At 38.5% G+C, this 27,643-nt stretch overlaps 1 protein-coding gene across 3 annotated transcripts in view; it reads left to right on the top strand.

The window, feature by feature from the left end:
- LOC132823744 (glucose-fructose oxidoreductase domain-containing protein 2-like) overlaps positions 1-14,897 on the top strand; it is a 46,031-nt gene extending 31,134 nt beyond the window's left edge. For all 3 annotated transcript variants that reach the window (XM_060837743.1, XM_060837744.1, XM_060837745.1), the window contains one exon: positions 13,890-14,897. In XM_060837743.1, the coding sequence (XP_060693726.1) occupies positions 13,890-14,791 (902 nt within the window). In that variant the 3' untranslated portion in view covers positions 14,792-14,897. The remainder of the gene's footprint in view (positions 1-13,889) is intronic.
- Positions 14,898-27,643: the final 12,746 nt, after the last annotated feature.

Below are 27,643 nucleotides of genomic sequence, written 5' to 3'. Positions count from 1 at the left end.
TTACCTCAATTTCAATTCTGATCTGCATAGTCTGTCATATTTCACTCTCTGTAACATTGAGACCATTCAAAACCCTGCTACATTATGTCTTAATTTGCAGCAAGTTCTTTTCCCAGCATCCCTCTGTTCTCTAACTATCATTAACCTGTGGTTAAGTACTGCCTTGATTTTAATATTTTACACTCTTGTTTTCAAATCCATCTTGCCAAAGACCTTTCCTTTTCCTAGCTTTGTAATGTTGTCCAACTGCACAATTCTGCGATATCTGCACTTCTATAATTCTGGCCTCGATTGCATCTCTGATCATAATTGTTTAATCAATGATGGCCTTACCTTCAGTTTCCTAAGTCCTGGATTTACAGTAAAATCCTGTCATTTGCAGGGGTTGCATTATTCAAAAACACTGCAAACAGCAAATGTATTTTGTAATGGTTGTCAATTGGATGGGTTCCTACTGTCTGGTATATGTAAAAGATGAAAATTCAAAGCATGTTTTTAATACATATAAAGATATCCTATTAAAAAAAAGTAAGAAGTGTGTAAAATTTGTCACAAATTTAACCAGTATAATGCAATGATGTAACAGTAATGAACATCTACATGCAATCATTCCTGTAAACCATATTGATGCAATGCATGCTTTCTAGTTTAGGAAGTGCAATATAATATGTTATAGACACCTTCCATTATCTCCGTCTTTTTGCAGCCATTTAAGCACTTTGTCCCCAGTTGGCAAAATTGGGCACATAATGTTTTACGTGGATAACAAATTCTCAAGTGGAGGGACTTTACCTCACTACACTTCTCTGCCTTCTTATACTGATTTGTACCTTTAAGACTCTAATTGAAATTTTGATCATTGCTTTTGGTCATCTGACCTTATTATGGCTCAGTACCAAGTTTTGTTTTACAATGCTTCTGAGAAGTGCCTTTGGCTGTTTTCATTCTTTAAAAATGATATATAAATATAAGCTATTATTGAGTGAATGCAACATAATACATTTACTGTTTGCAAGGTTTTTCAAGAATGTAATCTCTGATCTGCAAGACCTTTACTATATATCCAGAGCTTTGGGAGTGGGAAACTGAAGGCCAGGCCACCAATAGAGGGACAGTTGTGATTGCAGGTCCACAAGAGACCAGAATTACAGAAGCACAAATACAGTATAGTTTCCATTATTAGATCTGAAAGTTGTAAATAGCTGAAATACTGAATCGTTATCATGTCTTGTATTGTGAAGAATATGGTAAACATTTGCAGAAAACACCAAATGTGGTAGTGGATTGGGGTGATTTTGCTTTAATTTGCACTTTGGTACAGTTTGTTGTTGAATATAAACCAAACACAACCTTTGGCGATGTTACACCAAGCGAATTTCACATATCAACATGTTTCGTCATGCTAATGAACCTTTTTTTCAGCTATTCCTGAAATAATTGTCCTGCTGATGCAATATTAAAGGTTTGGGAGAGACAGTACCACACCATTTCTGTGACTTGAGGAACTTTAGATCCAGGTTGAGAATCTGGAGTTTGAGCTGCAGGTGTTGTGCCATATCAGGGAGGGGGCTATTTATCCTAACCCCGGACAGTTTACTGCTGAATTTGCATTCTTAAATACCTTACGTTAGATATTTTAAACTTAGTCTGTGAGAAAAGGCAGGAGGGTGTGATTGTAGGTGAACTAGATATAGTTGGCTTTCAAGATACCTAAGTTCCTGTAATTGTCGTACAGTGACAAGGTTCTTTCAACCTGTGTGAATGAAAGTGAGCATTGTGGGGAGAATGAATGACCTGACAATGACACTGTCATGCATGGATCTGGCCAAGTGGTTGGAGGAAACAAGGACATAGTGATAGGGGACAATATCATTTGGAGGGGGGGGGGAAATAGATACTGTTTTCTACAATTGTCAGTGTGACTGTTGCCTGCCTTGTGCAAGGGTTAAATATGTCCTCCCCCAGGTTGGTGGGGAGCTTGGTGCAGGAGGGGAAGGATCCAATTGATATTGTCCACATTGCTCTCAATAACATTGTAATAATAAACATTTAAAAATGGTGAATCTGTGGAATTCTTTACTGCAGAGGACTGCCATGGCTGAATCATTAAATATATTAAAGATAAATTTTTAATGATTAAGGGAATCCAGGGTCATGGGGATAATGTAGGAAAGTGGAGTTGAGGATTATCAAATCAGGTATGATTTCATTGAATGGCAGAATGGATTTGATGAACCAAATTGCCTACTACTTCATTGTTTGGTCACAGGTGTATAGAGCAGAAGGATCTATTGAATAATGATTGTAATGCCTGTGTTTAGATTTTTATCAAATAATCTTTTGAAGGAAGATGCTGTACAGTTTTGTCTTGCTAGTCAGTGTAGGGTAACACTGACAGATTTCAGTTACTTAGCTATAAGATGGTGAAAGAGTTCAGTTTGATGTTAGGTGTTAGTCCCATTTAAAGAACTAATAAAGCAAGTTACACTTCTCCATCTGAACTGCTCAAAGCTTGGAAATGCAGATTTATTGTAGAAAGCAAGTTGTCTGAACCAAGGGAGATGTGAACAGTGTGAGAAAAGGATAAGTCAATGCAAAATCCAGTTTTCGCAAGGATATTTTGTTTTTATCTGTTCGTGGTGAAGTAACATTGCTCATTAGCAGTCTTCAAGAAAGCTGCTAACAAGATCTAGTGAACTCTAGCATGGTTTTCTCTTTGCTTGATGTTCAATAGAAGTCAGTGGGATCTGTCTGCTTCCAAAAGTAGGAAGCAGACAGTAGGTTAAGTAACCAATCACATTCCAGAATACCAAACCAGAATTAAAACACATTGAATTCCTTCACCTTTCAATATGTTAAGTTTTTATCAATCGCAAAACTAATGACTAGAATATGCAAGTGCGATTAAGATGGAAGCTTTAAAATCATAAATTTAAGAAAACTAAAAGATCTGGAACTTTTTAAAATTATAATAGAAAAATGTGACATTCAACAAATATAAAATTATTCTTTCAGGACCAATGAGGCAGCTTAGAAGTAATAATGACTTAGGCAAGCTATTGAAAACTCTTATTCAATGAGGCATAATACTATCAGAATGATTTCTGATAGTATGGGGAAGTGCACTTATGGGAACTGTTGAATCATTAACAGCAACTGCCGAAATTCTAGATTCAATTGGCCTTGTATGGACCCCAGAAATCAGTCAGTAAATACTATGGTTTTCCTGTCATTACTATTGCAGATATCTGGCCAATACTTCAATGTTAAATGGCAATGCTGCAGATACTGTGTTTATCATTGGGAGGAAATGATGGAATTTCTAAGAATTGAGGTAATGTTCAAAATTATCAGAGTTAACTAATTTAGATCAAATTTGTGAATTGATTCAGTGGTAATGTTTTCATAATCTCTGAACAAAGGAGGAGTAGGGGCTGATAAATGTGTAATTCCTTATTAAGGTTTCCCTTCAAATAACACAGTCACGGCATCCTAGTGATTAAGCTAGTGTATGCTATCAATAGACTAGGCAATTGTCAGAATCCAAAAGGTTGTTTCAAAGAATCTGCATTTTATCACTATGTAGTAACTCAAGAAGCAGCTGGCTTTCCATTCCACAACCAGATTTTTTAAAAAATGAATGGGCCAGTGTAAGTATGAGCTTCTTACACTTTTGGGGGGGGGGGAATAGACTTACTGATGTCTGATACTGATACATTTATCTCTCTGTATTGACGGCCTTTTTCCTGCTCCTTAGCAATCACCAGATGTACATCTATGAGAAAGGGATATTATGTACAAACCAGGTTCTTATGGCAATCAATATCAGTTTCCTGTTGAATAAAATTCCTGTGTATAAAGATGGTGGTTTCATTGATATCATCTCTATTCTCATACATGTTGGACTGTCTGATCCATTGACTGCTGAGATTCAGTTTCTTTGCTAAATAAAGTACCTTAGCTGGTGAAGATTCAGTAGACTAACAAAACCACAGTCTGGTGTTAAGTATTGTTGTATATGGATGTGATTCACTGTTAGAAAGGTAATGACTTAGCAAAATTGTGTTATAATAGACCTCTGATTTCAGTTATGGTTTGTCCAGTAATCTAGTTGCCAGTAACAGATTTGTGGCTCCATTGAAGAGAAACAGTAATTGTTACTATTAAGAATAATAGGAAATTCTACGGAACGCATCATTTGTGGCTTAATTCCAGTTGGACAGTCATAGATTAGTGTTTCTTTCTAGTACAAGCTCTTCCATCTGTCAGTTTTAGTTGATCCTGTATGAGGCAAAGCTCCCTGCATCATGGGCCAGAGGGTCTCCATTTGACTCTTCATTGTCAAATATAAAATTTACATTATTTGCACAATATTTCTAAATCAGCTGTTTGTTCCAAGCTAAATAGAAAATGGAGGAAAGGCATTAGAAGATGATGGTAAGATCAACTGTTAGAAGCATTGCAGAGAAATTGAAAGTATATTGACAGTAATTGTCCTGAAAGGCTAGTTTTCAAGTTCGTAGTCACAAGGATGTCATTTGTGTTGCATACTTTTCTAAGTTACTTGAATTTTCTTAAATTATATAAGAGTTGCACAGAATGTTACAGCTGAGAATTGGGCCATTCTGTCCAGTCTATATGTGGGTATGTATGTTTCACAAATTTCTTCTAACCCTTTCAATATAATTTATTCCATTCGCCTTGTACTTTAAATGCATCTATACACTTTATATATAAACATTCTCAAAAAAGGTTTACCACAACTCAGACTGTCAGTCTTCTAGATTCAGTAACTTGCATAACTTGTTTAGACAATTATAATTTATAGAATGACGTTAGCTTCAGGGAAGTGACAACTTTCACAGCTAAATCTGAATTAAGTTCTCTGTACAGTAATTTAGTTTCTCTGTTAGTTGTTGTCATTTGTTTTGCCTCTCCAGAAGTTATTACACTTGTCATGCTTTGATTAAAGAACAATTTCAGGATATTATTAAAATATGTTGAAATTTTAAGGAATTAGGTTCTAAATAAACCTACATCTCCCTATTTGGAGGAAAGAAGTGCCTAGTATGGGTGCACATTGTCATTATTATGTCCTCCCAATCCTTCTTACTGAGCGCCATAGTTTTGTCGAAACAGTTAAGAAATTTAAAGTGAGGGGCTATTCAATAATATGTATTAGTTTCACTGTGAAACTGCATGTTAATGGGATCTGATCTGCTGTACAAAATCATGTCACCAGTTCAGAGCACAAGTCAGGTACAACTTGGAAATGAGCGAGAGAAGGGGACACCAGAAGAGCTTTTTCATTCTGCCACTTATTGAACTGTAAGTACATTTTGGGAACAAATGGCTTAATTGCATTAACGGTCAGCTTGATTAACAAATAGTATGCTACTGTCTTGCCTTCCCTTTATCGATATCTGTTTTTACTCTTTTTTTTAATGTGACTGTAGTCACATTACTTTTTCAAAAGAATGAATAGAATGCAGTACAGAGCATAAAATGGGTTATAAATTCCAAACCTGAAATAGTGGATTAATTCTTCTTAGAACTGTGTTTTTATTATAATTTAGAATTTTTTTTTCAGCTACAGTGATCTGGACCTTGGGATCATTGTTCCGTGTTTATCAATTTAAAATTAAAAGTTGAGACAATTAAGTTTTAAATGTGTTTGCTATGTGAAGGCATTTGTCACTGTACTGTAAAGTACAATTCTTAATTGAGAAACTGTAAATTTGCAGTTTCAGAATACAGCAGAAAAATTCATATCAAATGAATTTTCATTTTGGTTTCAGCTGGAGTTATAGAAATGTACAGCATGGAAACAGACCCTTCGGTCCAACTTGTCCATGCCAACCAGATACCCAACCCAATCTAGTCCCACCTGCCAGTACCTGGCCCATATCCCTCCAAACCCTTCCTACTCCAAATGCCTTTTAAATGTTGCAATTGTACTAGCCTCCACATTTCCTCTGGCCACTCATTCTGTACATGTACCACCCTCTGCGGGAAAAGGTTGCCCCTTGGGTCTCTTTCATATCTTTTCCCTCTCACCCTAAACCTATGCCCTCTAGTTCTGGGTTCCCCCAACCCCGGGAAGAGACTTTGTCTATTTATCCTATCCATGCCCCTCATGATTTTATAAACATCTATACGGTCATCCCTCCGCCTCTGACGCTCCAGGGAAAACAGCCCCAGCCTATTCAACCTCTCCCCATAGCTCAAATCCTCCAACCCTGGCAACATCCTTGTAAATCCTTTCTGAACCCTTTCAAGTTTCATAACATCCTTCTAATAGGAAGGAGACCACAACTGCATACAATATTCCAACAGTAGCCTAACCAAAGTCCTGTACAGCTGCAACATGACCTCCCAAATCTTGTTCTCAATACTCTGACCAATAAAGGAAATAATACCAACGCTGTCTGCACTATCCCATCCACCTGCGACTCCACTTTCAAGTCTACACTCCAAGGTCTCTTTGTTCAGCAATATTCCCGAGGACCTTACCATTAAGTGTTGGTAAGTCCTGCTAAGGTTTGCTTTCCCAAACAGCAGCACCTCGCATTTATCTCAATTAAACTCCATCTGCCACTTCTTAGTCCTTTGGTCCATCTGATCACGATCCCGTTGTATTCTGAGGTAATCTTCTTCGCTGTCCACTACACCTCCAATTTTGGTGTCATCTGCAAACTTACTAACTATACCTCTTATGCTCAAATCCAAATCATTTATATAAATGACGAAAAGTAGTGGACCCAGCACCGATCCTTGTGGCACTCCACTGGCCACAGGCCTCCAGTCTGAAAAATGACTGTTCACCACTACCCTCTGTTTTCTACCTTTTGAGCTAGTTTTGTATCTAAATGGCGAGTTCTCCCTGTATTCCATGAGATCTAACCTTGCTCACTAGTCTTCCATGGGGAACCTTGTCGAATGCCTTACTGAAGTCCACATAGATCAAATCTACTGCTCTGCCCTCATCAATCCTCTTTGTTACTTCTTCAAAAAACTCAATCAAGTTTATGAGACATGATTTCCCATGCATAAAGCCATGCTGACTATCCCTAATCAGTGCTTGCCTTTCCAAATACATGTACATTCTGTCCCTCAGGATTCCCTCCAACAATATGCCCACCACCGACGTCAGGCTCACTGGTCCATAGTTCCCTGGCTTGTCCTTACCACCTTTTCTTAAACGGTGGCACCACATTATCCAACTTCCAGTTTTCCAGCACCTCACCTGTGACTATCGATGATACAAATATCTCAGTAAGAGGTCCAGCAATCACTTCCCTGGCTTCCCATAGAGTTCTAGGTACACCTGATCAGGTCTTGGGGAAATCCTGGGGATTTATCCACTTTGTGTTTCAAGACATCCAGCACTTCCTCCTCTGTAATATGGACATTTTTCAAGATGTCACCATCTATTTCCCTACATTCAATATCTTCCATGTCCTTTTTGTTTCATATCTGCCCCATCTCTTGCGGCTCCACACTTAAGGCCGATCTTTGAGGGGCCCTATTCTTTCCCTAGTTACCCTTTTGTCCTTAATGTATTTGTAAAAACCTCTTTGGATTCTCCTGAACCCTATTTGCCAAAGTTGTCTCATGTCCCCTTTTTGCCCTCCTGATTTCCCTCTTAAGTATATATACTCCTACTGCCTTTATACTTTTCTAAGGATTCACTCAATCTATCCTGTCTATACCTGACATATGCTTCCTTCTTTTTCTTAACCAAACCTTCAATTTCTTTAGACATCCAGCATTCCCTATACCTAAAAATCTATTGGAATTCTGTGAAGGCCTTACAAGCAACGTGGAAAACAGAGACTCCGTGGATGTGGTGTACCTAGATTTCCAAAAGCATTCGACAAGGTGCTGCACAAGATACTGCTGCATAAGATAAGGATGCAGGGCGCTACGGGTAGACTATTAGCATGGATAGGGGGTTGGTCGAACTAACCGGAAGTAAAGAGTGGGGATAAATGAGTGCTATTCTGGCTGACAATCAGTGACTAAGTGTGTGCCTCAGGGATCAGTGTTGGGACCGTAATTATTCACAATTTATATAGATGATTTGAAGTTGGGGACCACATGTAGTATGTCAAAGTTTGCATATGGCATTAAATTGAGTGGCAGAGCAAAGTGTGCAGAGGAATAGGAAACTTTGCAGAGGAACATAGTTATTTTGAGTGAGTGGGCAAAGGTCTGGTAGATGGAATACGATGTTAATAAGTGTGAAGTCATCCATTTTGGTAGGAGTAAGTGGAACGGATTATTACTTGAGTGGTAATGCTGCTGTACAGAGACACTTGGGTGTCCTTATGCATGAATCACTGAAGGTTGGTCTGCAGGTACAACAAATAATAAGGAAGGCAAATGGAATTTTGTCCTTTATTATTAAACGGATTGAGTTGACAAACAGGGATGTTATGTTGCATCCGTACAGGGTGCTGGTGAGGCCATACCTGGATTACTGCAAGCAGTTTTGATCTCCTTACTTGAGAAAGGATGTACTGGCTGGAGGGGGGTTGCAGAGGAGGTTCACTAGATTGATTCTATAGACGAAGAGTTTGGCTTATGAGGAGAGACTGAGTAGACTGGGATTATAATCATCGGAAATCAGGAGAATGAGGGGGTTTCTTATAGAAACATGGCTCGACAGGACATTGGTTGGGCCACTGTTGGAACATTGCATGCAATTCTGGTCTTCCTATCGGAAAGATGTTGTGAAACTTGAAAGGGTTCAGAAAAGGTTTACGAGGATATTGCCAGGGTTAGACGACTTGAGCTATAGGGAAAGGTTGAATAGGCTGGGGGTGTTTTCTGTGGGGCATTCGGGGGCTGAGGGGTGACCTTAGAGGTTTATAAAATCTTGAGGGGCATGGATAGGATAAATAGACAAAGTCTTTTCCCTGGGTGAGTCCAGAACTAGAGGGCATAGGTTTAGGGTGAGAGGGGAAAGATCTAAAAGAGACCAAAGGGGCAGCTTTTTCACGCAGAGAGTGGTACGAGTATGGAATGAGCTTCCAGAGGAAGTGGTGAAGGTTAGTACAATTGTAACATTTAAAAGACATCTGGATGGCTATATGAATAGGAAGGGTTTGGAGGGATATGGGCCAGGTGTTGGCAGGTGGGACTAGATTGGATTGAGATATCTTCTCGGCATGGACGAGTTGGACCGAAGGATCTGTTTCCATGCTGTACATTTCTATGACTCTATGAATAGAAAAAATAGAAATAGAGAGGATGTTTCCACTGGCAGGTGAAACTAGGACATGAGGGCATAACCTCAAGATTAGAGAGAGCAGATTTCGGACTGAACTGAGAAGGAGCTTCTTCACTCAGAGGGTTGTAAATCTCGAATTCCTTGCCCAATGAAGTAGTTGATGCTATTACAGTAAACATTTTTAAAGCTAAGATAGTTTTTTTTTGAACAATAATGAAGGGATAAGGTGAGAGCACTGGTAAGTGGATCTGAATTCTCAAAGATCAGCCATGATCTTATTGAATGGCAGAGAAGGCTCAAAGGACCAGATTGCCTATTCATGCTCCTAGTTCTTATGTTCTTATATATGTTTTGATAGACAGTCTTTATTATTTTGAGAGCAAGATATTAGATGGGCAGTTAGCTGTCTGGCTCTGCAACTGTTGCTCTGCTATTTGGTGGCAGTTGCTCTGATCAGTTTTCAAAATGATCTGCTTTTATGGCCCTCCCCGCCCACCCTGCCCCTGCAAACATCATGCCCTATCATTGGTCCAATGTCAATACGATAACTTCAAACTCAATTGGGTTTAGTATCCTGGGCATAATTTAAATTAATGGGTTAAATTTGAATTCTTGTCAAAACAGTAACCAAAACTCAAGTACCTATTTAACAGCCATTTGCTACATGTTTCTATTTTGGAACAGCCTGTCTCTTAGCTGTTCTGTTCTGCAGCTGTGACCATACTTTAAATTTACTTTAAAAATTCAGGAAACACTTTCTATCTTAAAGTGAACATGCACAGGAACACTATCAAGATGATATAGATGTGAAGTTCTTCATGGAAGCTAAATTTTGTTCAATTTTCAAACCAGTGCTTTCACCTTTTCCCTGTGAGAAGGAAAAGCACCGGAAGGAGAAAATAAAAAAATTAGTTTATTGTCTTCTTCTGAGTTTTTGATATGTGGTTTTTGATGGTAGGTAACACACTTGGGTTTAAAAAGGAAATAGTTAAAGTATGAAACAAAAGACTTGGGGGAGACGTCAGTTTTACTCATTATGAAGGTGCTCAATCTTTGAGCTAAATGCATGCTTACTGCAAAGTTTCACAAGCATGGATTTTGCAGTGGTAATTACACTGAAACTGTAAGTGTTCACTGCTTTACCTTCACTGAAACTACCCTGCTACAGCCAAACAGGGATCAGCTCTGATCTCCAGCATCTGCAGTCCACACTTTCTCCTAGCCTGTAGAAATGCCAAACAAAGCTGAAAGCCATGAGTTGTCAGTGATGTTGTCTCTTCGAGCCCCACCCCAAGTCCAACCTTCTAACAACTGGTTAACTGTTGGCATTTGCTAATACTTGAGGAGTGTTAGTTTGCATTGGTAGAATTGTGAGACTTTGGACTAGGTAACTGTTGTTGGCTATATAAATGTTTGAAAGAGCACTTGAACTATAGTTTCTAAATGGCCTCCCTTTTATCCTTTTTGTTGAAACAAAAAGATAAACCAGTCATTTTTGGGAGTTGATAAAACTGTAAGAAAAATGTCACTGCAGTTATGCAAAAAGTATGGTATTTGTGTCTCTGCTTATTAAGAAGAGAATGCTTTGGCAATTTAGTGGAGATGTGTGATTTCCCCTTTAAAGGTTCGTGGGAACTTCATAATTAACTTTCATGGACAAATGTCATTTGCTTACATCTGATATTTGTCTGAACAGCAATATTTTTACTTTTGTTTTAAGATTCAAATTCTGATATGCTGTGAGAGGATGTATTTATGAGCATTTTATCTATTGACTGCAGTTTCTTTAGATTTTAAAATTTAGCAATCATTTGCAGTACCATTTACTTCTATTTTCTGAATTGACCCCACTTTAATGCTTGAAAACTAAGTGACTCAGATGTCAACAAAAATCAAATAGCAATAAATTAGTACAGTATATAATTATCAGTATGTAATTGTATTAAAGTGTGCATTTACAGATCATCACATAAATATGAAAATCCATGATAAAATCTTGGGCTCTCTGACTAGGCTGATTTTGGACGTACCTTCGAATATGTATGGATTTTATTCTTTCTCTCATCAAGAAGGACAAGGGCAGCAGATAAATAGGAAAACCATCACATACAAGTTCCCCTCTCAAGGCACTCACCATACATATCGCTGTTCCTTCAGTGTCGTTGGGTTAAAATCCTGGAACTCCTTCCCTAACAGCTTTGTGGGTGTACCTACACCAAATGGGCTTCAGTAGTTTAATAAAGCAGTTCACCCCCATCTTAAGGGCAACTTGAATGGGTAATAAATGCCAGCCTAGCTAGTGATGTCCACATCCTATGATTGAATAAAAAATGTTAATTTAGTTCTGACATTAAGTGACCTCCATGTTTAGCAATAGTGATATTATCAAACAGGCTAGGCAGCCAATCATATTGAAGAATTCTCCCACAATGGACCAGAAAACAAAAATGAATGATTATCATTCATTATTTAATCATTTTAGAGATAACAAATGCAGTTATGATAGGGCAATGGTAATGTGACTTGACTAGTAATTCAGAGGCCTAGGCTAAAGCTGTAAGGACACAACAGCTAGTCAAATTTAAATTCAACTAATAAATATATCCAGAATTGAAAGCTGGTCATTCTAACGGTGCCATGAAATTATAATTATTGTAAAAACCCATCTGGTTCACTATAAAAGGAAATTTCCCATTATTCTGGCCTAAATGTTATTCAAGACCCACAATAAAATGATTAACTTATGACTGCCCTCTGAAGTGGCCTAGCAAGCTACTTAGTTTATGAGCAGTTGGGGATGGGGAACAAATGATGGCCATCACATTGCTGTGGGTCTTGAATCCCATTCAAGCCAAAAGGAATGAAAACAGGATGGGGTGTTAGGAGAAGGGGAGCACAAGAGATGCAGGGGTGGGGAGAAGTGACATTTTGCAACTTTCATTCTTCCTCATCGCAGATCCCTTGATTGGGCTAGCTTGCCTGATGAGGAACCCACAGGTGTTTGTTGGCAAAGCTGAGGCATCACTAAATTGCGATGGGCACTGAGATAATGGATGTTCATTGGATCACTAAAGAGCCTGAATGACATCCTGCTGTTAACAACTAGGAATTCCACATCAGCCCCTTCTAGCTTCTATTTAATCAGTGCAGCTTCTGCTGTATCCAGGGATTGATGAAGGACCTCTTCCATGAATAAGTAGACTTAGTCTCTCTGGCTAAATCCAGCTCTTTCTAAGTTTCCCATCAGAAATACTGATTCAAAACAGGTATTCAATAATTTTATAATTCCTGGTCCTTACCTCTAAATTATATTTAATTTAATGGTTATTTGTACTATTGCAGAATACTATTTATTTTTATATTCCTCCGCTTAATTTTGTATATCCTTTGAACTTTTTAATTTTTTGACTTATTTTCTGACACTTTCATGATCTCTCCTGTCTCAAACTTACAGAATACATAACTAATGAGTTATTTCTAATATATCTATTGATTGGTAAGATAAAAAGTTTAATTTCAAGCGTTCTGAGCTGCTTGTATTACCTTCTCAAAGTCATCAGGCCATACTCTCAAAGTCATCAGGCAAATCTCCAAGTGATAGTGATAGTTTCTCTCAGGATCTCGAGACTGATGAGCATACTGACATTATCTGTCTCAATGAAGCCCAATCTTGCACTCCAAACAAAGAAACATTCAATCCTTGTGCTGCTTCTGTTGTACTTTATTGTTGATTAGCAGTTGACATTTTAACTATTTTGTAAATTCAGGTAGAAGCGACATTTGTTTGGATTTGGCAAAGCCAGAGGAAAACTATTATTTGTAAGCTAATGAGAGATGCACAGGACTGGTGATATGTTACAACTGGCATTAGTGCCTGATCTCTGCTATGTCACTGTTCGTAGTTAATAAAGAAGGGGAAGATTGATTTTGTTAAATGTGTTCCCACAGCTGTGAATCGTGTGTACATGGAAACCAACTGTGAAAGTAATTTATTATTTATTTGGAGAAAACTGCCAGTAAATGTTTTAAGTTATTCTCAGGAATTCTGTACTTTTAATGTGTGAATGAGCTCTACAAATTGTAGCCATATAATTAATATAAAATTTCATGCTTTATTACAGACTGAATTCAGATTAGTGGCCCAATAAACAGTGAGCTACATTGTATTTGCAATGTATAACATTCTAATTTTGTGAAATGTATAAAAAAAGTTTTAGAAGATGAGTGGTAACTGCATAAAATCAGGTATTTCTCCAGATTACTTCAGATGGAAAAAAATGGATGACATTTTTACTTCAAATCCATCGGACTTTGTTGGTGGAGAAGTGGGAATAAGCTTATATTAGCAAGTTGCATTGATAATTTGCTGGAACTTTAATTAAATTGCCTGACGTGTTTCTGCGTCCTGTTAGATTCATTTGTTATCAATGTGGTTTTTTTTTGAACATTTTGTGGATAGAAAGATTTAACACATCAATTGTGGCATTAGTGTTGGCATCAGGTATAATTTAATGTCTGCAATCATTATTATTAAGGTTGTTTGCACATTTTTATAGTACTATGCAATATTGAGAACTCGAGTTAATTGAATGGAAATAGAATGCTTCATTTTGCATGATTTTCTAATTTTCTTTCCTTCTTGCCCAAATAAAAGGTATTGGAAAGAATGTGATTTGTGAGAAAGCAGCAACTGCAGGAGATGCCTTCAAGATGGTGAAAGCAGCTCGTTACTATCCTAAACTCATGAGTATTGTCGATAATGTACTTCGGTTTCTACCAGCATTTGTGAAGATGAAGCAGTTAATTGAAGAAGGCTACATTGGTAATGTCATGATCTGTGATGTACGTGTATATTGGGGCAGTCTTCTCAGCAACAAATATAACTGGATTTGTGATGAACTAATGGGTGGTGGCGGGCTTCACACAATGGGCACTTATATTGTAGATCTGCTGACTCACTTGACCAATAAGAAAGCTGAGAAGGTCCATGGCCTCCTGAAAACTTTCGTGAAACAAAACAATAACATACATGGAATCCGACACGTCACTAGTGATGATTTCTGCTTCTTCCAGATGTTAATGAATGGTGGTGTGTGTAGCACTGTTACACTCAACTTCAACATGCCTGGCCCTTTTATCCATGAAGTCATGATTGTGGGATCCATGGGCCGTTTGATTGCTCGAGGTACAGACTTGTATGGGCAAAAAAATACTTCCTTCAAGGAGGAGCTGCTGCTTGCTGATACCATGTCTGTAAACACACCTGGGCTGCTAGAGAAAGCATTCAGCGATATTCCCCTTATATATTTAAAGGGCACTGTTTACATGGTGCAAGCCTTGAGCAAATCCTTTAAGGATCAAGAGGATCGGCGCACCTGGGCCCACAGGCCAGTTTCAATGGCTGCATCCTTTGAAGATGGCCTTTATATGCAAAGTGTTGTGGATGCTATTAAGAGATCGAGCAGGTCTGGGGAATGGGAAGTTATTGCTATGATAACAGAAGAACCAGATTCTAATCAGAACCTATGTGATGCCTTGCAACGTAATAACCTGTAATAACATTATGGAGTAATAGCACAGTAGATACATTTCACCAAAAACAGAACCTTATTCCAATTCAAAGATCATATTTAAAGTAACAAAGCAATTTCAGGTTAGTTCTTGTAAGTACATTATAGATACTGTGTTTATTTGAATTGTTTCTGCCTATGCAGTTATAACTGCGCAAGTGTCAATAAACCATCCTATTCCATTCTTAAGCTCTTAAAAAAAATTCTAAATTTTAACCTTTGTCTGTTAACAGGCTATTTCAACAAACTCTCAATAACAGTAGTTCATGAGCAAAGAGTGAGAACAGTGCAAGTGTTGAAATTGTGCTTGGTCAATCCTAAAGCCACCCTGGAGGCAAAATGGATGTATTCAATATTTCAAAATCAATTCTTACAGGCAGAAAACACATTTATTGATAGAAATTTAAATAAGGATTCTAATACAGCATGGAAAATCGTAGGCTGTCTGTAAATTGTACATTTTCCTGTTTTGTATTGCTCCTTGTCTAGGAACATTCCTTTAAAATTTCAAAAGAAACCTAGTATGATCCTGAAAATTTTCCCTTTTCCCAAAGGTTAAGTTGCATATTTAATGGCAGTTAAACCTACTTCATTTTGTGACTTGGAAATTTGTTGCAACCTGGATAATTCTCTCCGTATGGTTTTCAGACTTCAATGCACTCACTAATCCTGACCTTGACGAGGGTATAGTTCCTTCTGTACAATCCAGTGTAATCACTGTAAGAGTACCCATGACCTATTTTCAAAGGGAGAACCAGGTGAGCAGATTCAGTTAGGAAACAGAAATCACAAGCAATTTTGTATAAGTTTTAATGCCGTTAAGCCTTTTGAATTCACCAGGTTTGCTTAAGGTTTTGTACATAAAATAGAAAAATCTGTGAGGATATGAACTATATGGAATGAAGGTACATTGTTATCTGTAGTGCCTTATTTAGGCCAGCCTCTACACTCTGCCTTGCCTTTACGTGCATAAATATCCAAACACACTAACCTGATTAATTGGCAGACTTCATTTTTTGACAATGTTATTAATGATCATGACATGGTATGCAACTATTGTTTCGTACTTAAGTAATTAACTTCCGATTTTTTTTATTTTCCTTTGGTATATTGTTTACAAACTGACAGTTCTGATAAAAACAAAAATTTATTTTAGTAAATTGGCTATTGATGAGAAAAACAAATGTTAAGCACCAGTTTATTTATATGAATATGTATTCATATAATTGGAAAAATTGTTTTCCAATTTTTGAAAAACAAATACTCTGATTTATGAAAATCTCATTAAAATTGGGGTGGGGGAAATATGTTGGTGATGCAGGGAAAGGATTCTAGTTGACAAATAATTTCAGAGTGTGTGTACCGTATTTGAAATAGCATGGCAAAAAATGGCTGGAATATTTTTGTAATGTGCTGCATTTGTTTTCCATTTTGAATTTTGATTATGTGAAAAGCTGATTACTGTAATAACTGTAAACATGTTTTTGGACCTGTAGATCTTAAGTTTTAAGTAAATCCAAGTTGTGTATTTTTGTCATTAGTTTTTAAAAAGAAAATTTAATTTTTTTTCAAACTCTATGTATATATTGACTCCAAAGAGATATTTATTACAGTCTTAAATGTTTTTATTAAAAATTGTTTGCCTTGCAAGACTGTTCAGGATGGGGGCTGAATTAGTGTTCAAAATACAGCTAGACTGTTTCATAGAAATAGTCGAACTGTAAAGAGAATTGGGTGACTATAGATATTTATTTTTCATTAAATTCAAATAAATGGGTTATTTATATTGAACTTTATTTTCCATTGATAGGGGTCCAAGCATTAAACTTGATAAATTTCCTGTGTAAAATGCTTAAAATAAAAATGTTTATTTAAGATGTTTTGTTTTTAAAGTATTAGTATCATCGTATTATAAAGGTGGAGCTTTTGGAAGTAGACTTGTGTCCATATGTCATAATGTGTTTTACATGTATGGATTTACTATACAAAACACAGATTCATATTTTACTTGATAATGTGATTAAATTTTATTTATGGACACAGATCTATTAATTCTTAGCAGGTGGTTTTTGAGCAGTTCAAATAAAGCATGAAAAATAACACTGAAACAATGCCTGCCTTTGATTTAAATACTGTCCTTTTCCATACAGAGGAAATGCAAGTTTTGCTGTATCGGGGAATATACCTGTTATGTGTTCTGTCTTTGAGGTCTAGTATGTCGTTAAAACTGTTAAAAGTTTCTGGGCCAGTAAATTATTTACTGTGTTTCAGAAATAAAAAATGCAATTTTAAAACTGACTTTTTGGTTTCTATGTAATTTTTAAAAATTCTATAAACTGACCAAATATGTTCCATGCAGTTTACTTCACGGGATGATGTGTAGCTTATTTAGTAGCATGATTCTATCCAGTGGCTTTGATGAATCTTTCTTTCATATAACTGCTTCTAACCGTCATAAGTTGAACAACTTTACCACTTTGATATTGCTGTTGTCAATCTCCAGTGGAGACAAACTTTGGGAGAAGAATATCACACTGTAAAGACAAATTTATACAATATTTATAAAACACTGAGCCTATTCCTAGATCTTTTCCAGTTTGCAAGTAATATATTTGCCATGTAGAATAAGGAAGAATTGCTAAAGTTCTACATGGACTGGATTAGATGAATTAAATAACTCAACTGAGAAATACTTCATTTTTTGAAAAATCAATCATTCCCCTTGTGGATTATTTGGCCTTACTCAAGTTCAGAATTCTCTGCTAGGCAAGAAAGAATGAAAAATTGAAGGCTCTTTGTGGCACTTGTTTGGGTGATCCTTCATGCTTTGATCTCCAGTTATTTCTTACACCCTTGTATTTTCTCTTCTCAGCCAATAAAATAATAATGTCTCCTCGAGGTTGTTTATTTTAAATATATGTCTTGACTTGTTTTCAAAATTGATACCATCATTTGTCGTATGTTCATGAAGTTTTACTCTTTGCATTTTGTTTTAGTTCTTGGATACCATCTAAATGTCTGCCTTTATGTTTCATATTCATCTAGATGATATTTGTTCCTAAGTCTGTAAGTTTGCTAGCTGAACTTAAAGGTTTGTTTTCAGGCGTTTCGTCACCATACTAGGTAACATCAGTGAGAGTCTCTGGAGAAGCGCTGTTGGTATGTCACGCCTCTCTGTTTATGTTGGTTTCTTAAGGTGGGTGATGTCATTTCTGGTTTTTTTTCAAGGGAAGGTAGATAGGAACTAAATTGATATGCTTATTGATGGAGTTCTGGTTAGAATGCCATACCTCTTAAGAATTCTCGTGCGTGCTTTTGCTTTGCCTGTCTGAGGATTTGTCCCAGTCAAAGTGATGTATTTCTTTGTCTGTATGTATAGAAACTTGTGATAGTGAGTTGTGTCTTTTGGTGGCAATTGGTGTTTATGTATCCTGGCAAGTTTCCTGCTAGTTTGTCCGATGTAGTGGTTTTTACAGTTCTTGTGTTGCTGGAAAAGCGCAGCAGGTCAGGCAGCATCTAAGGAGCAGAAGAAGAAGGAGGACTCATGCCCGAAACGTCGATTCTCCTGCTCCTTGATGCTGCCTGACCTACTATGCTTTTCCAGCAACACATTTTCAGCTCTGATCTCCAGCATCTGCAGTCCTCACTTTTTCCTTTTTGCAGTTCTTGCGTGGTATCTTTGGAAATGGCATTTAGTTTTGCTGGTGGTATCTAATGGATCCTTTAGGTTCGTTAGTTGTTTATTAAATGTGTTTGTAGGTTTGTGGGCTACCATGATGCTATGGGGTCTGAGTAGTGTGGAAGTCATTTCTGATATGTCTTTGATATAAAGTATTGTGGCTATAGCTTTTGGTTGCATTGTGTCTGCTTGTTTGGGTTTGTTTCTGAGGAATCGGTGGATTGTATTTATTCGGTACCTGTTTTTCTTGAAAACGTTGTATAGATTAGATTCGATTCGATTCCCTACAGTGTGGGAACAGGCCCTTCAGCCCAAACAAGTCCACACCAACCCTCCGAAGAGCAACCCACCCAGACCCATTTACCTCTGCACCTAACACTACAGGCAATTTAGCATGGCCAATTCACCTAACCTGCACATCTTTGGACTGTGGGAGGAAACTGGAGCACCGGGAGGAAACCCACGCAGACACGGGGAGAATGTGCAAACTCCACACAGACAGTTGCCCAAGGTGGGAATTGAACCCGCAACCCTGGTGCTATGAGGCAGCAGTGCTAACCCCTGAGCCACTGTACCGCCCTTAGGTACAAAGACACCTTGTGTTTGTGTTTTCAGGGAAGTTTTGCTGGAGGCAGCCCTCTTGATCCACATGATTGGTTCTTGAGCAGGTGGTTTCATCTTTGGATGTGGACAACAGAACAAAAGCATCCAGCTTGCAAAGGAGAAGGCATCTTAATTATATTTCTTTACCTTCTGTGTGAAGAAGTAACAAAAATGTAGTGGTTGTTCTCACTCACCATTGCCTTCTAAACTGCTTTCTTGCAAGTTCTGTTGTTGAACCAAAAAGGGAAAAATTACCTTAAATTACCACCGAAGAAGTGAATCCTCAAACAGTGAATGAAAGGCTGAAAAATTGAATATCTGCAACGTCCTGTTATTAGCTAAGAATTGTAAGTAAATAAAAGAAAATTGAAAGAAAACAACTCATTGACATTTGTGATCTAGATTGGTGCCAGGAACCTTGCTGCTTAACCTATTCCCTTTCTCACTCAGATGTCTTGTCTGTTTCTGCTTTTTGTAGTTCTTGGGTGCTGCAGTGTGATATAGCTCGTTGAAGCGTCTTGATGCAGCTATATTTGTGTGTATTGGGATGATTGCTTCTGAAGTTAAGTATTTGGTCTGTGTGTGTTTTTCTCTAGACGCTGGTTTGAAGTTCTCTGTTAACTGTACATTCAACTGTCATGTCTAAGAATGGAAGTCTGTTGTCGTTCTCCTCTTCATTTGTGAATATTATGCCCATCACGATGTTGGTGGTGGTGTATCTTTCCTATAATTTGTTCCATTTTGTGATGACAAAGGTGTCATCTACATAGCGGACCCAAAATTCCTTTTGATGATTTTGCAGTTAGTGATGTAATACGTTATCGCTTTGACCTTGTACTTCGAAGTTTTTTTCTGCCACTTTGCAAACCCCTAGCATTTTCTGGTTTGTTTGATTTATTCATTGTGATTCTGTGTGCTCTGTGTGTTTTATGTAGTTTTTCTTAAAAGATTGGGTGGAGGTCGGTTTCAGATTGATTAATGAATTGGGCCAAACTCTGTTGAGCAGATGTTTGGCTCTGTTCATGGTCTGTTGAATTAGCTCATGTCTGCTGTAATAGCAATACATTACAATTAGCCTCTATACAGTATTGTTATTGGATTTATAGTCATTTTGCTCTATAGTGACTCCACCTGGGAAGTGTGAGAATGTGAGCTGAGACTGTGTTGTAATGCTGTTCCAGTTTCAAGAGTTTGCAACTAATAATGGCTTTTTGCTTGGTGATGGCTGTTTAGACACTTGACTACAGCAAATGTCAGCACCTTTCAGAGAGGAGAACCTCAGTTGCCTAAATAAGCTATATTACATTGCATTGTTACTAGTTCAGTGCTGCAATTCATAAAGGACACTTCTCTTAAAGAATTAGTTACCTGAGCCTTGTAATATTTTTGTAAAATTCTGTGCATAAATGATATCAAATGCAATGTGATTTATTATATTTTCACAATTCTGCATTTATATTTTTAACGGGTTTTACCCATGTAAAGTTGTAATTTATTTCCAATGTCTAGTACAAGGGCTTAAATTACTTTTTGAAAATTGTGTATTCCACAATTACAAGATTAAATTTATCCAATGAATTGTCATTGTCTTTCTGAATATCTTAAGTTTTTACTTGAAAGCTTCAGCTTCCCAAAAGGCTCATTTTGGATTCAATATACTTTTGCCCAGAGCTGTGATGCCGTAAGCATTTGGTTGTGCTGTCTTAGCAAATGCAGTGTTTTTATTTCCAATGATTTGTTTGTTCTGCTATCTAAGCAAACTGGTGAGAGAGAAAGACAGGAACCTAAAATTGACATAACTGTCATTCATGTATTTTATTTATTCTGTTCAGTCCACTTCTGTTTTGTTTTTGGACGAAAAGAAAATGGGAAAAGAGACCACTTTGAACCAAGGAAACTCTGGAAGAAAATATTGTTATTTTAAAAACAAGTTATTGGAATTCATAAGTTGTATCTATAATGTTGCCTTACTGTAACAACAGTGAGGAAAAAATGCTAGGTACAAAGACACCTTGTGTTTGTGTTTTCAGGGAAGTTTTACTGGAGGCAGCCCTCTTGATCCACATGATTGGTTCTTGAGCAGGTTGTTTCATCTTTGGATGTGGACAACAGAACAAAAGCATCCAGCTTGCAAAGGAGAAGGCATCTTAATTATATTTCTTTACTTCCTTGTGTGAAGAAGTAACAAAAAAAAAGTAGTGGTTGTTCTCACTCACCATTGCCTTCTAAACTGCTTTCTTACAAGTTCTGTTGTTGAACCAAAAAGGGAAAAATTACCTTGAAAATTACCACTGAAGGAGTGAATCCTCAAACAGTGAATGAAAGGCTGAAAAATTGAGTATCCGCAACGTCCTGTTATTAGCTAAGAATTGTAAGGAATTAAAAGAAAATTGAAAGAAAAGAACTCATTGACATTTTTGATCTAGATTGGTGCCAGAAACCTTGCTTCTTGACATATTCCCTTTCTCACTCAGATGTCTTGTCTCTATGTGTGTGTATCTGGGGAATTTTAAAAAGGAGTAGAGTTTAAGTTATTGAGCTACAGATTAGCAATTCTCCTTTCTTTCTTGCTGTTGGTTAAAACTAGTTTGATTATAATAGTTTTTTCTATGTTAATGAAAAACCTGATGTGCATATTATTTTAACCTGAATTGGGAAGTTAGAAAAAAATTGGGCATTTTGGCACTTTAATCAAGTTTACCCCCAGTGAATTATGACCGTTCCAGAGACATGAGCATCATTGGCAAGACCAGCATTTATTGTCCATCCCTAATCATCTTTTGAGAAAATGCTAGTCAGTCCATGTGGTGTAAGTTTACCCATACTACTGATGGGGAGGGAGTTCCAGATTTTGGCTTGGCAGCAATAAAGGAATGGTCATATAAATCAGGATGATGTTTGACTTGAGATGGAACCTCAAAGTTGTTGTATATGAGAATCTGTTGCCCTTTTATCCAGATAGTAAAGATTTGAATGTTTGGAAAGAAGTAGAGTACACCAGTAGTAGAGATGATAAGTATTTAAGGTAGTGGATAGGGTGCTGCTCAAAGGGGCTGTTTGTCTTGCTTCTTTCATTGTTGGAATGGAGCAAGTGGAGAGTATTCCTTCACAATCCTGACTTATGTTATATAGATGTTGTTCAGGCTTTGGGAGGCAGACGCTGAAATATTAACTGCAAAATTTCAAGTCTCTGACCTGTTCTAGTAGCCACATTATTTGTATGGCTGGAGCAGTATAGTTGCTGTTCAATGATAATCCACAGGATGTTTATGGTCAGTGAAATAACTACACAGAGGCCACTATCCTGTTATCAAGTCACCCTTTATTTATTTGTGCACAGTACACTGGCTGTGGTCAGCCAGTTCAGTGTCAGTCCCCTGAACTGAGGAGATTCTAAATCCCATCTTTTCTGTCAGCCAGGGTTTCCTGATTGGGGTTGTTAACCTAGGTCCATCAAGGTCCTCGTAGTCAACAAGATCCAATCACTATAATGGAGAGTTTTGCAATGTTTAATGTCAAGAAGATATGGGTAGAATTTCTCTTAGACCATAAGATATAGAAGCAGAATTTTGCCACTGAGCCCATTGAATCTGCTCCACTATTTAATCATAGCTGATATGTTTCTCAACCCCATTCTCCTGCCTTCTCCCTGTAAGCCTTGATTGCCCTTACTAATCAAGAATCTATCTATCTGTCTTAAGTACACTAAATGACTTGGCCTTGCACGGCAATGAGTTCTACAGGTTCACCACACTCTGGCTGAAGTAATTCCTTTCCATCTCAGTTGGTGATAGTAATTGGCTCAAAGGTAAAAGAGGGTGATGGTGGAGGATTGCTTCTCAGACTGGAGGCCATAAGGATTAGTGCTGGGTTCACTGATTTGAATGTGGTCATGAGAGATAAGTCTGGTAAGAGGTAAGGTTAGTAAGTTTGCAGATAACACCAAAATTGGAGGTGAACAGCGAAGAAGGTTACCTCAGATTACAATGATCAGATGATAGGCTGAGTGACAGATGGAGTTTAATTTTGATAAATGCGAGGTGCTGCATTTTGGGAAAGCAAATCTTAGTCGGACCTATACACTTCGTGGTAAAGTCCTGGGGAGTATTGCTGAACAAAGAGACCTTGGAGTGCAGGTTCATAGCTTCTTAAAAGTAGAGACACAGGTAGATAGAATAGTGAAGAAGGTGTTTGATATGCTTTCCTTTATTGGTTGGAGTATTGAGTATAGGAGTTGGGAGGTCATGTTGCTGCTGTACAGGATATTGGTTAGGCCACTTTTGAAATATCGTGCGCAATTTTGGTCTCCTTCCTATCGGAAGGATGTTGTAAAACTTGAAAGGTTTCGGAAAAGATTTACAAGGATGTTGCCAAGGTTGGAGGATTTGAGCTATAGGGAGAGGTTGAGTAGGCCAGGGCTGTTTTCCCTGGAGCGCGGAGGTTGAGAGATGACCTTCTAGAGGTGTATAAAATCATAAGGGTTGTGGGTAGAATAAATAGGCAAGTCTTTTCCCTGGAGTGAGGGAGTCCACAACTAGAGGGCATAGGTTTAAGGTGAGAGGGGAGAGATATAAAAGAGCCAATGTTTTCACACAGAGGGTGGTACGTGTATGGAATGAGTTGCCAGAGGAAGTGGTGGAGGCTAGTCCAATTGCAACACTAGACATCTGGGGGGGGATCCAAGATGGCGGCGACCCAGCAAGTCTCAGTCTATGGTGCTCCTCACAAGACTTGGGCAAAGTGGGCCAACCCCCTCCACCAGACTCACCAAATCATTTAAAACAGCTTTTACTTAATGTAATTAGTTGCTCAGTACTGAATTTAAACAATCTAGTCTCCTGTAAAAATGACTAAAAGGAAGGGAGCCCACAGTTCTCAATAGGCAGGAACCCCTCCCCCACCCTCCCCAGCTGCAGCAGAAGCGTCCGCAGCTGCCCCGGGGGACCGACCTACAGTGGCAAGCCTTGTGGAAATAATTTCCAAACTTGACACAAAGATCGACGCCTTCATCGAAGAGTCCCGGAGCAGATGGAATTCACTCTCGGCCACGCTACAAAAGCATGACCGAGACATCGAGGAAATCGAGCACCGAGTTGGAGGGGCGGAGCTAAAGGCCGCGACCTCCGAGACTATAGCAGAATCGGTCGTGGATCAGGTCCGGACTCTCGAATAGCGAGTCTGGACCTTAGAGAATCACATCGCTCAAGGTCATCGAAAAAATATTTGTTTGCTGGACCTTCCCGGACAGGAAGAGGGAGGCCAGCTTACAGCGTTCCTCAAGCAGTGGCTTCCACAGCTGTTAAATCTGGAGGCTGGATCAGGCCAGGTAAGGGTGGAATGGGCCTACCGGGTTGCAATACGCGGGCCCGGCTTGAACCAGCGCCCCCGCCCACTCCTGTTCCACTGCAGACCTGCAAGGAGAGGCAGATGCTCTTAGAAGCTTCCAGAAATCTTGGGAAAGATCCCCAAGTCATGATTTATAAAGGATCCAAGATTGTTATTCCAGGACTTTTCCCCAGCTTTGGTCCGAAAGAGGAAGGTCTTTGATGAAGCGAAGAAGTGTTTAAGGGACTTAAACATTCAGTACTCCTTGCACTACCCAGCAACACTATGCTTTAACCATGAAGGATCCGTGTACAACTTCAGATCGCCGGAGAAGGCCAAAGAATTTTTGGACTCTCTTCGATAAATTGTAAGAGTTAATTGATGTTGTTTTGCCCTCCCCCCGCCCGGTTTACACCCCTTTTTTTTTACCCCTTTCATTACCTTATTGTTTAATATTAATCTCCGGGGGGTGGGGAGAGGGGTTTATTTATTTGTTCGTCACTTAGCAATTTTCTTCCCCTTATATATAGCCAGGGGGGTCTAGTTAATGTAGGTGGAAGGAGGTGGTTACCTTATCCTATTTTCTCTCTGTGTTTAGGAGCGGGGTTGTTTTCCCCTGTTATTTTGTATTACTGTATTTAATTATTATTTGTTGAGACTGTAATTTTATTGTTATATATGTTTATACATGGTATAAACATTCCCAATTATATCCAGGTATTGGTGTGGGTGGGGTGGGAGGGGTAGGGTACTCACTGTTAAGTCTAGCTCTGTAGTATATTTGAATTTTCTTTATCCTATCATGGGGTGCCTGGGTCAAGGGTGAGGCGCTGGTTGGGAGAGGATATGATGGGCTTTTGGAAAGGAAGTGATACCCCCGGGAACAAGGGGGAAAATCTCCATTTAAATACATTTTTTTGAAATTTAGAACTGGTTTTTATTATATTGATGTGAGTGTATTAAAGAGCCTTTATTTTTGTGAATTTTATATGCTCTATGCTCGGGATGGTTTGGATAGGGCTTCTTCTCCCGAGGGGTCTCGGACTTGCCCGGACGATTATGGTTAATTAGTCGATTAAATGGTGCACCTGGAATGCCAAGGGGAGTAATTCACCAATCAAAAGGAAGAAAATATTGTCAAACCTCAAGAAACAAAGGGTTGATATAGCTCTCCTACAGGAGACACACTTATTGGATAAAGAACACTTGAAATTATAACAGAGTGGATTGATCAAGCCTTCTTTTCCTTCAGCTCAAAAAGTAGGGGGGTTGTTATCCTTATTCGGAAGAATCTCCCTTTCAAAATCCTAAATCAGATAAAAGACAAATCGGGACGATATATTCTGATTAAAGCCCTTGTAAATGGAGAGGAGTATGAGATTTTTAAATTTATATTGCCCCCCCCCCGGCACATCCTTTTAAATTTATAACAGAAGCCTTCTCAAAATTGATGGCTCTCGGTGCTTGTCACACAATTATAGGGGGAGATTTTAATTGTATTATGGATCTGGAAATAGATAGGATTCCCAAGAGTACTGTAGGAGTATCCCCAGATCCAGACATTTTTTTTTTAGATTAGATTAGACTTACAGTGTGGAAACAGGCCCTTCGGCCCAACAAGTCCACACCGACCCGCCGAAGCGAAACCCACCCATACCCCTACATTACCCCTTACCTAACACTACGGGCAATTTAGCATGGCCAATTCACCTGACCCGCACATCTTTGGACTGTGGGAGGAAACCGGAGCACCCGGAGGAAACCCACGCAGACACGGGGAGAACGTGCAAACTCCACACAGTCAGTCGCCTGAGTCGGGAATTGAACCCGGGTCTTCAGGTGCTGTGAGGCAGCAGTGCTAACCACTGTGCCACCGTGCCGCCCACTAGATTGGTGGATTTGAACAAAGAATTAGATGTATGGAGATGCCTTCACCCACAGGGCAGCGATTTGTCTTTTTACTCCAATCCACATACCAAAATTGATATGATATTTGCCCCCTCGATTTTTAAAAAATCCATATCATCCTGTAAAATAGGAGGTATAACAATTTCTGATTATGCTGCCGTATAAATGGAAATCAAGGCGAGGAACAATGATTCCTCCCTGATGAAAGATAGTAAATTTGTAAAGTACTTCTCTCAAGAATTTAAAACTTTTTTCAAAATTAATTCAGGTCGGCTAGCAACCCATCAATGATGTGGGAGACCATCAGAGCTTACGTGCGAGGTTTGATCATCTCATACTCAGCGACCCAGAAAAAAGTAAAGGGAGAACAACCGCGTCTGCTCGAAGCTCGCTTAAAAGCAGCTGAAACAGCATATGGTGACAGACCTTCTATTATCAAAATATTATTTGCAAAAACAAAGGTTATATGAATTTGACGATAAACCTGGTAGATATTTAGCATTTCTCGCAAAGAAAAAAAGGCCCCTCAAACTATCACGTCTATCAAGGAAAGTACAAGTATTCTGACTCATGATCATAAAAGGATTAACGCAATCTTTAGAAAACTTTATTCTGATTTATATAAATCGCAGGATTGCGAAGATAGAGCTAGGAGGGTGCAGTCATTTTTTAAAAACCTGACCTTTCCGGACCTAACTCCGGAACAGGTATCGGTCCTGAATGTTTCCTTAACAAGCCAAGAAATACTTGATGCAATCAGGCAACTTCAGAGCAGTAAGGCACCAGGCCCAGATGGCTTTCAAGCTGAATTCTATAAAGAATTTACAGGAATTATTGGCTGGTTCACTTATGGACAGTATAACTACTCATTCAGTCAGGGCTGTCTCCCGCCTTCGCTGAAAGAGGCAAATATCTCTCTCATTCTCAAAAAAGGAAAGTACCCAGAAGATTGTGCGTCATACAGACCAATATCGTTGCTAAATGTAGATTTTAAAATTCTTTCTAAAACGTTAGCATTGAAGCTAGAAAGGGTCTTGCCATACATCATAAAGGAGGGTCAGACGGGGTTTATTAAGACGGGGTAGATAATCCAATAATGTTAAGTGTTGAATCAGGGAAATATACCAGGAATAATAGTCTCATTAGACACAGAAAAGGCATTTGACAGGTTTGAATGGTCATGTCTGTTTTACACATTGGAAAGGTTTGGTGTTGGAAAAGTGTTTACCAAATGGGTCTCAACACTGTATAATGATCCCAAAGAAGTTGTGATTACCAATGGATTAAGCTCAGATAGCTTCAGTGTGGATAGGGGCTGCTGTC

This window comes from Hemiscyllium ocellatum, chromosome 17 (genome assembly GCF_020745735.1).
Source record: "Hemiscyllium ocellatum isolate sHemOce1 chromosome 17, sHemOce1.pat.X.cur, whole genome shotgun sequence".
Lineage (NCBI taxonomy): Eukaryota > Metazoa > Chordata > Chondrichthyes > Orectolobiformes > Hemiscylliidae > Hemiscyllium > Hemiscyllium ocellatum.
The sequence above is the reverse complement of the archived record's forward strand: the minus strand, read 5'-3'. Positions and strand labels throughout refer to the sequence as shown.